Source organism: Cheilinus undulatus, unplaced genomic scaffold (assembly GCF_018320785.1).
Source record: "Cheilinus undulatus unplaced genomic scaffold, ASM1832078v1 Contig21, whole genome shotgun sequence".
NCBI classification, from domain to species: domain Eukaryota; kingdom Metazoa; phylum Chordata; class Actinopteri; order Labriformes; family Labridae; genus Cheilinus; species Cheilinus undulatus.
In genome coordinates, this window is record NW_024571689.1 from 8528 (window position 1) to 22016 (window position 13489).

Here is a 13489-nt window from a genome sequence, read left to right on the forward strand (position 1 = left end):
CGTTAACTCATCCTCTCATTATTTCATTGACTAGTTCCCTCTAGAACTCGTTAACTCATCCTCTCATTATTTCATTGACTAGTTCCCTCTAGAACCCGTTAACTCATCCTCTCATTATTTCATTGACTAGTTCCCTCTAGAACCCGTTAACTCATCCTCTCATTATTTCATTGACTGGTTCCCTCTAGAACCCGTTAACTCATCCTCTCATCTCATTGACTAGTTCCCTCTAGAACTCGTTAACTCATCCTCTCATCTCATTGACTAGTTCCCTCTAGAACTCGTTAACTCATCCTCTCATTATTTCATTGACTAGTTCCCTCAAGAACCCGTTAACTCATCCTCTCATTATTTCATTGACTAGTTCCCTCTAGAACTCGTTAACTCATCCTCTCATCTCATTGACTAGTTCCCTCTAGAACTCGTTAACTCATCCTCTCATCTCATTGACTAGTTCCCTCTAGAACCCGTTAACTCATCCTCTCATTATTTCATTGACTAGTTCCCTCTAGAACCCGTTAACTCATCCTCTCATTATTTCATTGACTAGTTCCCTCTAGAACTCGTTAACTCATCCTCTCATCTCATTGACTAGTTCCCTCTAGAACTCGTTAACTCATCCTCTCATTATTTCATTGACTAGTTCCCTCTAGAACTCGTTAACTCATCCTCTCATCTCATTGACTAGTTCCCTCTAGAACCCGTTAACTCATCCTCTCATTATTTCATTGACTAGTTCCCTCTAGAACCCGTTAACTCATCCTCTCATTATTTCATTGACTAGTTCCCTCTAGAACCCGTTAACTCATCCTCTCATTATTTCATTGACTAGTTCCCTCTAGAACCCGTTAACTCATCCTCTCATTATTTCATTGACTAGTTCCCTCTAGAACTCGTTAACTCATCCTCTCATCTCATTGACTAGTTCCCTCTAGAACTCGTTAACTCATCCTCTCATCTCATTGACTAGTTCCCTCTAGAACTCGTCAACTAATTTCCTAATTAATCCACTTGATGACTCATTAACGAGTTTACTCATTTACTTGTCGACTCGTTAAGTTGTTCGTCTTCCTGTTGATAGTACTGACCGTTCTCCTGGAAGTCGATGCGGACCTTGTTGGACTCAGCACTCGTGGCTTTAGTCCAGGTGTGGCTTGGTGACTGCTTGGTCCACGCTGTGATGTCACACCAATAAAACGCCCTATCAGAGAGCTGCACGCCTGACAAACGGAAACGGAACTCTGACTGGGCTGACTTTACCAGGACCAGGCTGTCCCTGTCAAAATAAAAGCATGGGGAGAAAGAGTCTCAGAATAAAAGCACAGAGAGGAAAATGAGGTATCAAAATAAAAGCACAAAAGAGGGAGGAAGTGTCAAAATAAAGGCAAAGGTAGAGTGGGATGAGATTTCAGAATAAAAGCTCAGAATGAAGCCAACAATAAAAGCACAAAAAAGGGAGGTAATTTCAAACTAAAGGCAAAGGGAGAGGGGGATAAGATTTCAGAATAAAAGCCCAGATTGAGAGGAAAGAATCATTAAATCAAGAACACACACAGGAAGGGAGTTTCAAAATAAAGTACAGACAGCAGGAGGAGGTTGAAAATAAAAGATCACAAAACCTTCACATGCACCAGATGTTCCTGTCAAAATAAAAGCATAGAGAGAGAGAAAGTGTCAAGAAAAGATCCCACAGTAGGAGAGAAAAAGTCAAAATAAAAACCCACTGTAAGAGAGATACATTTCAAAAGCTTACAGTTAGAGTTAGAAAATGTCAAAATAAAAGCCCTCAGCGACTCAGTAATAGTGGTTTTCTGACCTCCTGGTGGGGTCAGTGGCGCCCCCGTGCTGAACCACGCTGTCCGGGCTCAGAGTCATGATCGTTCTCACAGCGCTCTGCAGGCTGTCCTGTGATTGGATGAGCACAGAGTAGCCCGCCTCCCCGAGGTTCTCTGTGGAAACGGTGCAGCTCATCTCAAAGGTAGCCCCGCCCACAGACGCCTCACGTACTTGCTTCGCCACCACGTTCAGAGACGGACCTGGAAGGGGAGCAGTGGAATGAAGTGCTTTATTTTGAAGGGTCAGAGAGTGATTGGGAGTATGATGGATGCAGAAAAAGTCTCTGTTGTTTTATTCTGAAGGGTCTAATAAATAAATAAATCTCACCACTGGTTCACACCAGCACACATCATATTCAGGAAAAGTACAGAAACGTGTATTTTAAACAGTATATTATCTTCATGATTATTATTGTTAGCATTACTAATATTATATATTCTATGAAAGACAAACATTGGAGCCTGTTTGCGTACGTTTGGCGTCCCAGCGTACAGTCAGCGCTGAGCTCTGGAACTCGGAAGTCTTGACCACATCTCCCTGACCGCTGAGCGTCCACGCCGACACCGAGCACACGTACTGACCCATGTCTTTCTCCTTTAAGACACAGAGAGTCATCATATGAGAGACGTGACATCATGATATATCCCACTGCAGGTCAAAAAGACCTGTTAACACCTGTGAGTAAATAATACATAAGATAATAATTAATAAAGAAGAAATAAATAAAAAAGCATGGGATTTAACTTTATTTCAAAACATTCCATCTCTGCCATTAAAGATGATGTCATACTTAAACATTCCATCTCTGCCATTAAAGATGATGTCATACTTAAACATTCCATCTCTGCCATTAAAGATGATGTCATACTTAAACATTCCATCTCTGCCATTAAAGATGATGTCATACTTAAACATTTCATCTCTGCCATTAAAGATGATGTCATACTTAAACATTCCATCTCTGCCATTAAAGATGATGTCATACTTAAACATTCCATCTCTGCCATTAAAGATGATGTCATACTTAAACATTCCATCTCTGCCATTAAAGATGATGTCATCCTTAAACATTCCATCTCTGCCATTAAAGATGATGTCATACTTAAACATTCCATCTCTGCCATTAAAGATGATGTCATACTTAAACATTCCATCTCTGCCATTAAAGATGATGTCATACTTAAACATTTCATCTCTGCCATTAAAGATGATGTCATACTTAAACATTCCATCTCTGCCATTAAAGATGATGTCATACTTAAACATTCCATCTCTGCCATTAAAGATGATGTCATACTTAAACATTCCATCTCTGCCATTAAAGATGATGTCATCCTTAAACATTCCATCTCTGCCATTAAAGATGATGTCATACTAAAACATTCCATCTCTGCCATTAAAGATGTCATACTAAAACATTCCATCTCGGCCATTAAAGATGATGTCATACTAAAACATTCCATATCTGACATTGAAGATGATGTCATACTAAAACATTCCATCTCTGCCATTAAAGATGTCATACTAAAACATTCCATCTCGGCCATTAAAGATGATGTCATACTAAAACATTCCATCTCTGTCATTAAAGATGATGTCATACTAAAACATTCCATCTCTGCCATTAAAGATGATGTCATACTAAAACATTCCATCTCGGCCATTAAAGATGATGTCATACTAAAACATTCCATCTCTGTCATTAAAGATGATGTCATACTAAAACATTCCATCTCTGCCATTAAAGATGATGTCATACTAAAACATTCCATCTCGGCCATTAAAGATTATGTCATACTAAAACATTCCATCTCTGTCATTAAAGATGATGTCATACTAAAACATTCCATCTCTGCCATTAAAGATGATGTCATACTTAATCATTCCATCTCTGCCATTAAAGATGATGTCATACTTAAACATTCCATCTCTGCCATTAAAGATGATGTCATACTTAAACATTCCATCTCTGTCATTAAAGATGATGTAATACTTAAACATTCCATCTCTGCCATTAAAGATGATGTCATACTAAAACATTCCATCTCTGCCATTAAAGATGATGTCATACTTAAACATTCCATCTCTGCCATTAAAGATGATGTCATACTTAAACATTCCATCTCTGCCATTAAAGATGATGTCATACTTAAACATTCCATCTCTGCCATTAAAGATGATGTCATACTTAAACATTTCATCTCTGCCATTAAAGATGATGTCATACTAAAACATTCCATCTCTGCCATTAAAGATGTCATACTAAAACATTCCATCTCGGCCATTAAAGATGATGTCATACTAAAACATTCCATATCTGACATTGAAGATGATGTCATACTAAAACATTCCATCTCTGCCATTAAAGATGTCATACTAAAACATTCCATCTCGGCCATTAAAGATGATGTCATACTAAAACATTCCATCTCTGTCATTAAAGATGATGTCATACTAAAACATTCCATCTCTGCCATTAAAGATGATGTCATACTAAAACATTCCATCTCGGCCATTAAAGATGATGTCATACTAAAACATTCCATCTCTGTCATTAAAGATGATGTCATACTAAAACATTCCATCTCTGCCATTAAAGATGATGTCATACTAAAACATTCCATCTCGGCCATTAAAGATTATGTCATACTAAAACATTCCATCTCTGTCATTAAAGATGATTTCATACTAAAACATTCCATCTCTGCCATTAAAGATGATGTCATACTTAATCATTCCATCTCTGCCATTAAAGATGATGTCATACTTAAACATTCCATCTCTGCCATTAAAGATGATGTCATACTTAAACATTCCATCTCTGTCATTAAAGATGATGTCATACTTAAACATTCCATCTCTGCCATTAAAGATGATGTCATACTAAAACATTCCATCTCTGCCATTAAAGATGATGTCAAACTAAAACATTCCATCTCTGCCATTAAAGATTATGTCATACTTAAACATTCCATCTCTGCCATTAAAAATGATGTCATACTTAAACATTCCATCCCTGCCATTAAAGATGATGTCATACTTAAACATTCCATCTCTGCCATTAAAGATGATGTCATACTTAAACATTCCATCTCTGCCATCAAAGATGATGTCATCCTAAAACATTCCATCCTTTGTAAACCTGTGTTTTCTACCTGAGTGTTCAGTATTATTAGAATAAAGGTGTTATTATAATAATAAAAGAGTTAGTTTAAAGGTGTGATGTTACCTGGTGAAACAGGTGTGATGTTACCTGTCTAGTGTACAGGTGTGTTTCCTACCTGAGTGTTCAGTATCTTCAGAGTAAAAGTGTTGGGTTGAACTCTGCTAAGACTCAGCGCTCCGCTCTTCATCCTGTCGGAGTATGATGAAGCAGCGATCAGGTTACCATGAGCGTCCAAAGAGCCAATAGGATGGGAGGTAGGCGGGCTATCAGACACACCTGTAGACAGCAGAGCTCGTCAATAACTAGAATAGACTGGTGTTCAGAATTTAAGAGTGTTTAAATAAAGGTTTCACAGTACCAGGTAGAGGCGTGTGCTCCCAAGTTACCGCCAGCCGGCCACCCCGGGGCAGATGGGTAATGTTGGTCACATGACACGCCAGCTCTGTGAGGTCAGAGGTCGTCTGAGGGGACAGGATGGGATCAAGTGACAGCGTGAAGCTCGGCTCTGAGGAAGAAACAGATAAAATTAAACTTAAACATTTTATAGATTTAAACTGGTTAAAAGGCCAGGCTGATTCGCTGACATCAGTTTCAGGATTAAAATAAGAAAAACAATGACATCTCTATATTAGCTGTAAATATTGGTCTAAATATAAATGATCACCTCCTTTAATAAAAGCTCTGTAGCATCCTGATCAGGAAAAGTCAAAAATCAGGCGTCTAAACATCACAGAAGGTCACTGCTGTTATCTGAAATAGATGCTGTGTAAACATGGCCTCCAACAGTTTAAAGAAAGCAGGATTTAAAAAATAAAATCATTAATAAACAAAGAAAGCAGGATTTCCCCTTTAAGGGAAGGCGAGAGTGAAGCCAGCAGAAACAGGGCAGTGTTAGTGTGCTTAGACAGATTGAACTCTTCCAGCTCAGTGAACACAGAGAGCTACACCTGTTTACCTGGGAGGATCACACTCTGACACCTCCAACTGACCCCAACACAAACACACACACTATAAATAGATCTACAGTCACACACACCTCCTCTATAGCTCTGGTTACACCTAGACAGGACATTCCCCTGTTCACATCCTCCAATCACACTGCAGAATAATCCTTATGTCAGTGTTTTAGGGCGTGTTCACATTAGGCATGACTGTTTCAGACATGACATTCAAGAGCAGATGAGAGACGAGCCTGGACCTCTAGAACCAAGAGTTCTGCTCTGTAGCAGAAAATCCTGAAGGAGAACGTCCGACCATCAGCTCGTGACTTCAAGATCAAGATCACTTGGGTTCTGGAGAAGGACCATGATCCCAAACACACTCGCAAGTCCACCTCTGAATGGACTAAAGGCTAAATGAAGGTTCTTGAGTGGTCTAGTCAAAGTCTGGACTTACATCTGACTGAGATGCTGTGGGAGGACCTTTAACAGGCCGTTCATGCTGGAAAACCCTCCTATCTGCAGAGAAGAATGGGAAAACATTCCTCCACAGTGATGAGAAAGACTCAAGTGTGAAGAAGATGTCAGCTCTGTCCTGTGGCTCTGACACATCACACACACTGTGGCCGCCATCTGATCATGATCTATACTCTACACACACAGTAATCACACTCTACTACCACACACACATACACACACTTACACCACACACTGTATGACACACTCTACACACACACACTACCACACACTCTGTGTTATTGGCAGAGATGTCACATTCACAGTCTACACACTGCCTTACAAGACACTCTGACTCACACACACTACACCACACACTACCACACACTCACACACACTCTACACCACACACACTACACATTCACACTACCACACTCTACACCACACTCATTTCTACACCACACACTCATTATCTACACACTACACACCACACACACTACCACACACTCTACACCACACACTCTACACCACACACTCTACACCACACACACTACCACACACTCTACACCACACACACTACCACACACTCTACACCACACACTCTACACACTCACCACACACTACACACATCTCTACCACACACTCTACACCACACACTACACACCACACACTACCACACACTCTACACCACACACTCTACACCACACACTCTACACCACACACACTACCACACACTCTACACCACACACACTACAACACACTCTACACCACACACACTACACAACACACTCTACACCCCACACACTACCACACACTACCACACACTCTACCTCCACCACACACACTACCACACACTCTACCACACACACTCTACACACACACTCTACACCACACACATTCCATCTCTGCACACTCTACACACACACTACCTCTACACACACCATCTCTACACACTCCCACCACACATACTACACCACACCACTCTGCACACTCTACACCACACACACACTACCACACACTCTACACCACACACTCTACACCACACACTCTACACCACACACACTACCACACACTCTACACCACACACTCTACACCACACACTCTACACCACACACACTACCACACACTCTACACCACACACTCTACACCACACACTCTACACCACACACACTACCACACACTCTACACCACACACACTACCACACACTCTACACCACACCCTCTACACCACACACACTACCACACACTCTACACCACACACTCTACACCACACACTCTACACCACACACACTACCACACACTCTACACCACACACTCTACACCACACACTCTACACCACACACACTACCACACACTCTACACCACACACACTACCACACACTCTACACCACACCCTCTACACCACACACACTACCACACACTCTACACCACACACACTACCACACACTCTACACCACACACTCTACACCACACACTCTACACCACACACACTACCACACACTCTACACCACACACACTACCACACACTCTACACCACACACTCTACACCACACACACTACCACACACTCTACACCACACACTAGGGATGTACATTCTCTTAATCTCACCCGTATTTAGGACTGGAAATATGACACACTGAGAATGCTGATTAATCTAAATGTACGCACTGTTCTTGAGCTAATCTAAAGGCCACATGAAGTTTGGAGGTCTGTAGCCATTGACTCTGCAGAAAGTTGGTGACCTCTGTGCACTATGACCTCAGCATCCTCTGACCCCGCCCCGTCATTTTACGTGGCCTACCACTTGGTGGCTGAGTTGCTGTGGTTCCCAACGACTTCCACTTTGTTCTAATACCACTGACAGCTGACAGTGGAATATTTAGGAGCCAGGAAATTTCACCACTGGACTTGTTGCACAGGTGGCATCCTATCACAGTACCACGCTGGAATTCACTGAGCTCCTGAGAGCGAGCCATTCTTTCACTAATGTTTGTAGAAACAGTCTGCATGCCTAGGTGATGATTTTATACACTTGTGGACATGGAATTGACTGGAACACCTGGTTTACATTATTAGGATGGCTGAGTCAATACTTTTGGCTACACATATATATATATATATATGTATACACACTATATTAGTCAGTCTCTATGATACTATGGAGCATCCTGGTATCAGTCAGGTTTCACAGATGTATTTATTAGTCAGTCTCTATTATTATGGAGGATCAGCAGAGCTCTGTCTCTTCTTCTGTGGAGTTTATCGGAGCAGCAGCTGCTCTCATCACCACTCAGAGACTGTGTTAGAGTCAGTGTTGATGTGTTGTGTTGTTGCTGAGCAGCGTTGCTGGAGGAGTTGCCGTTGCAGTAAATAGGTCAATGTCAGAAACAGAGTTTTATCAGCCGGCTGCATGTGTTCACTGTTAGCACTCTCAGGGTTCAAATGTCTACAACTTTATTCATACCCTGTCTCTAATAAACACAGAGACAACAGGAACTCTGGATTATTTTCTGTGGTAGTTTTTAGATGTGATTATGGTTTTTTAAGTTTCTATTAAAACTGCTGAGGTCAGACCAACAGACTGTATAAAGGGATGATCTGACTCCTCTGAACCCTCCATGATAACACTGACATGTTTTTACTGTGATCATACAGTCATATTCTGACATCAGGGAAACTGAGACAAGATTAACCTTTACGTTCTCTAGATCACTCAGACAGTGGTCTAAACATGTCTACTAACTGGTCTGGTCGATGCACCAGTGGAACAGCAGCTCAGATCTGAGCAGGGTTAATGTTAATGAGTCAGAGCATTCTGACAGACAGTAAGTCTGAGAATCTAGAGAACAGAGGGCTCGCCTAGTTAACTTCAGATGGTTTGGAGTATCTAGAGAACAGAGGGCTCGTCTAGTTAACTTCAGATGGTTTGGAGTATCTAGAGAACAGAGGGCTCGTCTAGTTAACTTCAGATGATGTGGAGTATCTAGAGAACAGAGGGCTCGCCTAGTTAACTTCAGATGGTGTGGAGTATCTAGAGAACAGAGGGCTCGTCTAGTTAACTTCAGATGGTTTGGAGTATCTAGAGAACAGAGGGCTCGTCTAGTTAACTTCAAATGGTGTGGAGTATCTAGAGAACAGAGGGCTCGTCTAGTTAACTTCAGATGGTGTGGAGTATCTAGCGAACAGAGGGCTCGTCTAGTTAACTTCAGATGGTTTGGAGTATCTAGAGAACAGAGGGCTCGCCTAGTTAACTTCAGATGGTGTGGAGTATCTAGAGAACAGAGGGCTCGCCTAGTTAACTTCAGACAGTGTGGAGTATCTAGAGAACAGAGGGCTCGTCTAGTTAACTTCAGACAGTGTGGAGTATCTAGCGAACAGAGGGCTCGTCTAGTTAACTTCAGATGGTTTGGAGTATCTAGAGAACAGAGGGCTCGCCTAGTTAACTTCAGATGGTTTGGAGTATCTAGAGAACAGAGGGCTCGTCTAGTTAACTTCAGATGGTGTGGAGTATCTAGAGAACAGAGGGCTCGTCTAGTTAACTTCAAATGGTGTGGAGTATCTAGAGAACAGAGGGCTCGCCTAGTTAACTTCAAATGGTGTGGAGTATCTAGAGAACAGAGGGCTCGTCTAGTTAACTTCAGATGGTGTGGAGTATCTAGAGAACAGAGGGCTCGTCTAGTTAACTTCAAATGGTGTGGAGTATCTAGAGAACAGAGGGCTCGCCTAGTTAACTTCAGATGGTTTGGAGTATCTAGAGAACAGAGGGCTCGCCTAGTTAACTTCAGATGGTTTGGAGTATCTAGAGAACAGAGGGCTCGCCTAGTTAACTTCAGATGGTGTGGAGTATCTAGAGAACAGAGGGCTCGTCTAGTTAACTTCAGATGGTTTGGAGTATCTAGAGAACAGAGGGCTCGTCTAGTTAACTTCAGATGGTTTGGAGTATCTAGAGAACAGAGGGCTCGCCTAGTTAACTTCAGATGGTGTGGAGTATCTAGAGAACAGAGGGCTCGCCTAGTTAACTTCAGATGGTTTGGAGTATCTAGAGAACTGCCTAGTTAACTTCAGATGGTTTGGAGTATCTAGAGAACAGAGGGCTCGCCTAGTTAACTTCAGATGGTGTGGAGTATCTAGAGAACAGAGGGCTCGCCTAGTTAACTTCAGATGGTGTGGAGTATCTAGAGAACAGAGGGCTCGCCTAGTTAACTTCAGATGGTGTGGAGTATCTAGAGAACAGAGGGCTCGCCTAGTTAACTTCAGATGGTGTGGAGTATCTAGAGAACAGAGGGCTCGTCTAGTTAACTTCAGATGGTTTGGAGAATCTAGAGAACAGAGGGCTCGCCTAGTTAACTTCAGATGGTGTGGAGTATCTAGAGAACAGAGGGCTCGCCTAGTTAACTTCAGATGGTTTGGAGTATCTAGAGAACAGAGGGCTCGCCTAGTTAACTTCAGATGGTTTGGAGTATCTAGAGAACAGAGGGCTCGTCTAGTTAACTTCAGATGGTTTGGAGTATCTAGAGAACAGAGGGCTCGCCTAGTTAACTTCAGATGGTTTGGAGTATCTAGAGAACAGAGGGCTCGCCTAGTTAACTTCAGATGGTGTGGAGTATCTAGAGAACAGAGGGCTCGCCTAGTTAACTTCAGATGGTGTGGAGTATCTAGAGAACAGAGGGCTCGTCTAGTTAACTTCAGATGATGTGGAGTATCTAGAGAACAGAGGGCTCGCCTAGTTAACTTCAGATGGTGTGGAGTATCTAGAGAACAGAGGGCTCGCCTAGTTAACTTCAGATGGTGTGGAGTATCTAGAGAACAGAGGGCTCGCCTAGTTAACTTCAGATGGTGTGGAGTATCTAGAGAACAGAGGGCTCGCCTAGTTAACTTCAGATGGTGTGGAGTATCTAGAGAACAGAGGGCTCGTCTAGTTAACTTCAGATGGTTTGGAGTATCTAGAGAACAGAGGGCTCGTCTAGTTAACTTCAGATGGTGTGGAGTATCTAGAGAACAGAGGGCTCGTCTAGTTAACTTCAGATGGTTTGGAGTATCTAGAGAACAGAGGGCTCGCCTAGTTAACTTCAGATGGTGTGGAGTATCTAGAGAACAGAGGGCTCGTCTAGTTAACTTCAGATGGTGTGGAGTATCTAGAGAACAGAGGGCTCGTCTAGTTAACTTCAGATGGTGTGGAGTATCTAGAGAACAGAGGGCTCGCCTAGTTAACTTCAGATGGTGTGGAGTATCTAGAGAACAGAGGGCTCGTCTAGTTAACTTCAGACAGTGTGGAGTATCTAGAGAACAGAGGGCCTGCCTAGTTAACTTCAGATGGTGTGGAGTATCTAGCGAACAGAGGGCCTCGCCTAGTTAACTTCAGATGGTTTGGAGTATCTAGTGAACAGAGGGCTCTGCCTAGTTAACTTCAGATGGTTTGGAGTATCTAGAGAACAGAGGGCCTGCCTAGTTAACTTCAGATGGTGTGGAGTATCTAGAGAACAGAGGGCTCGCCTAGTTAACTTCAGATGGTGTGGAGTATCTAGAGAACAGAGGGCTCGCCTAGTTAACTTCAGATGGTGTGGAGTATCTAGAGAACAGAGGGCCTGCCTAGTTAACTTCAGATGGTGTGGAGTATCTAGAGAACAGAGGGCCTGCCTAGTTAACTTCAGATGGTGTAGAGTATCTAGAGAACAGAGGGCTCGCCTAGTTAACTTCAGATGGTTTGGAGTATCTAGAGAACAGAGGGCTCGTCTAGTTAACTTCAGATGGTTTGGAGTATCTAGAGAACAGAGGGCTCGCCTAGTTAACTTCAGATGGTGTGGAGTATCTAGAGAACAGAGGGCCTCTAGTTAACTTCAGATGGTTTGGAGTATCTAGAGAACAGAGGGCTCGCCTAGTTAACTTCAGATGGTTTGGAGTATCTAGAGAACAGAGGGCTCGCCTAGTTAACTTCAGATGGTGTGGAGTATCTAGAGAACAGAGGGCTCGCCTGGTTAACTTCAGATGGTTTGGAGTATCTAGAGAACAGAGGGCTCGCCTAGTTAACTTCAGATGGTTTGGAGTATCTAGAGAACAGAGGGCTCGCCTAGTTAACTTCAGATGGTGTGGAGTATCTAGAGAACAGAGGGCTCGCCTAGTTAACTTCAGATGGTGTGGAGTATCTAGAGAACAGAGGGCTCGCCTAGTTAACTTCAGATGGTTTGGAGTATCTAGAGAACAGAGGGCTCGCCTAGTTAACTTCAGATGGTGTGGAGTATCTAGAGAACAGAGGGCTCGTCTAGTTAACTTCAGATGGTTTGGAGTATCTAGAGAACAGAGGGCTCGCCTAGTTAACTTCAGATGGTGTGGAGTATCTAGAGAACAGAGGGCTCGCCTAGTTAACTTCAGATGGTTTGGAGTATCTAGAGAACAGAGGGCTCGCCTAGTTAACTTCAGATGGTGTGGAGTATCTAGAGAACAGAGGGCTCGCCTGGTTAACTTCAGATGGTTTGGAGTATCTAGAGAACAGAGGGCTCGCCTGGTTAACTTCAGATGGTGTGGAGTATCTAGAGAACAGAGGGCTCGCCTGGTTAACTTCAGATGGTGTGGAGTATCTAGAGAACAGAGGGCTCGTCTAGTTAACTTCAGATGGTGTGGAGTATCTAGAGAACAGAGGGCTCGCCTAGTTAACTTCAGATGGTTTGGAGTATCTAGAGAACAGAGGGCTCGTCTAGTTAACTTCAGATGGTGTGGAGTATCTAGAGAACAGAGGGCTCGTCTAGTTAACTTCAGGCAGTGTGGAGTATCTAGAGAACAGAGGGCTCATCTAGTTAACTTCAGATGATGTGGAGTATCTAGAGAACAGAGGGCTCGCCTAGTTAACTTCAGATGGTGTGGAGTATCTAGAGAACAGAGGGCTCGTCTAGTTAACTTCAGATGATGTGGAGTATCTAGAGAACAGAGGGCTCGCCTAGTTAACTTCAGATGGTGTGCAGTATCTAGAGAACAGAGGGCCGCCTAGTTAACTTCAGATGGTGTGGAGTATCTAGAGAACAGAGGGCCTGCCTAGTTAACTTCAAATGGTGTGGAGTATCTAGAGAACAGAGGGCTCGTCTAGTTAACTTCAGATGGT

General features: G+C 42.8%; 1 protein-coding gene across 1 annotated transcript in view; it reads right to left on the minus strand.

The window, feature by feature from the left end:
• Positions 1-1035: 1035 nt before the first annotated feature.
• si:ch211-132g1.7 (prostaglandin F2 receptor negative regulator) overlaps positions 1036-13489 on the minus strand; it is a 54238-nt gene continuing 41784 nt past the window's right edge. The window contains exons 5-9 of the mRNA XM_041782470.1: positions 5361-5507; positions 5118-5278; positions 2310-2430; positions 1817-2036; positions 1036-1276 (exon numbers count right to left, since the gene is read on the minus strand). Of these exons, the coding sequence (XP_041638404.1) occupies positions 1036-1276; positions 1817-2036; positions 2310-2430; positions 5118-5278; positions 5361-5507 (890 nt within the window). The remainder of the gene's footprint in view (positions 1277-1816; positions 2037-2309; positions 2431-5117; positions 5279-5360; positions 5508-13489) is intronic.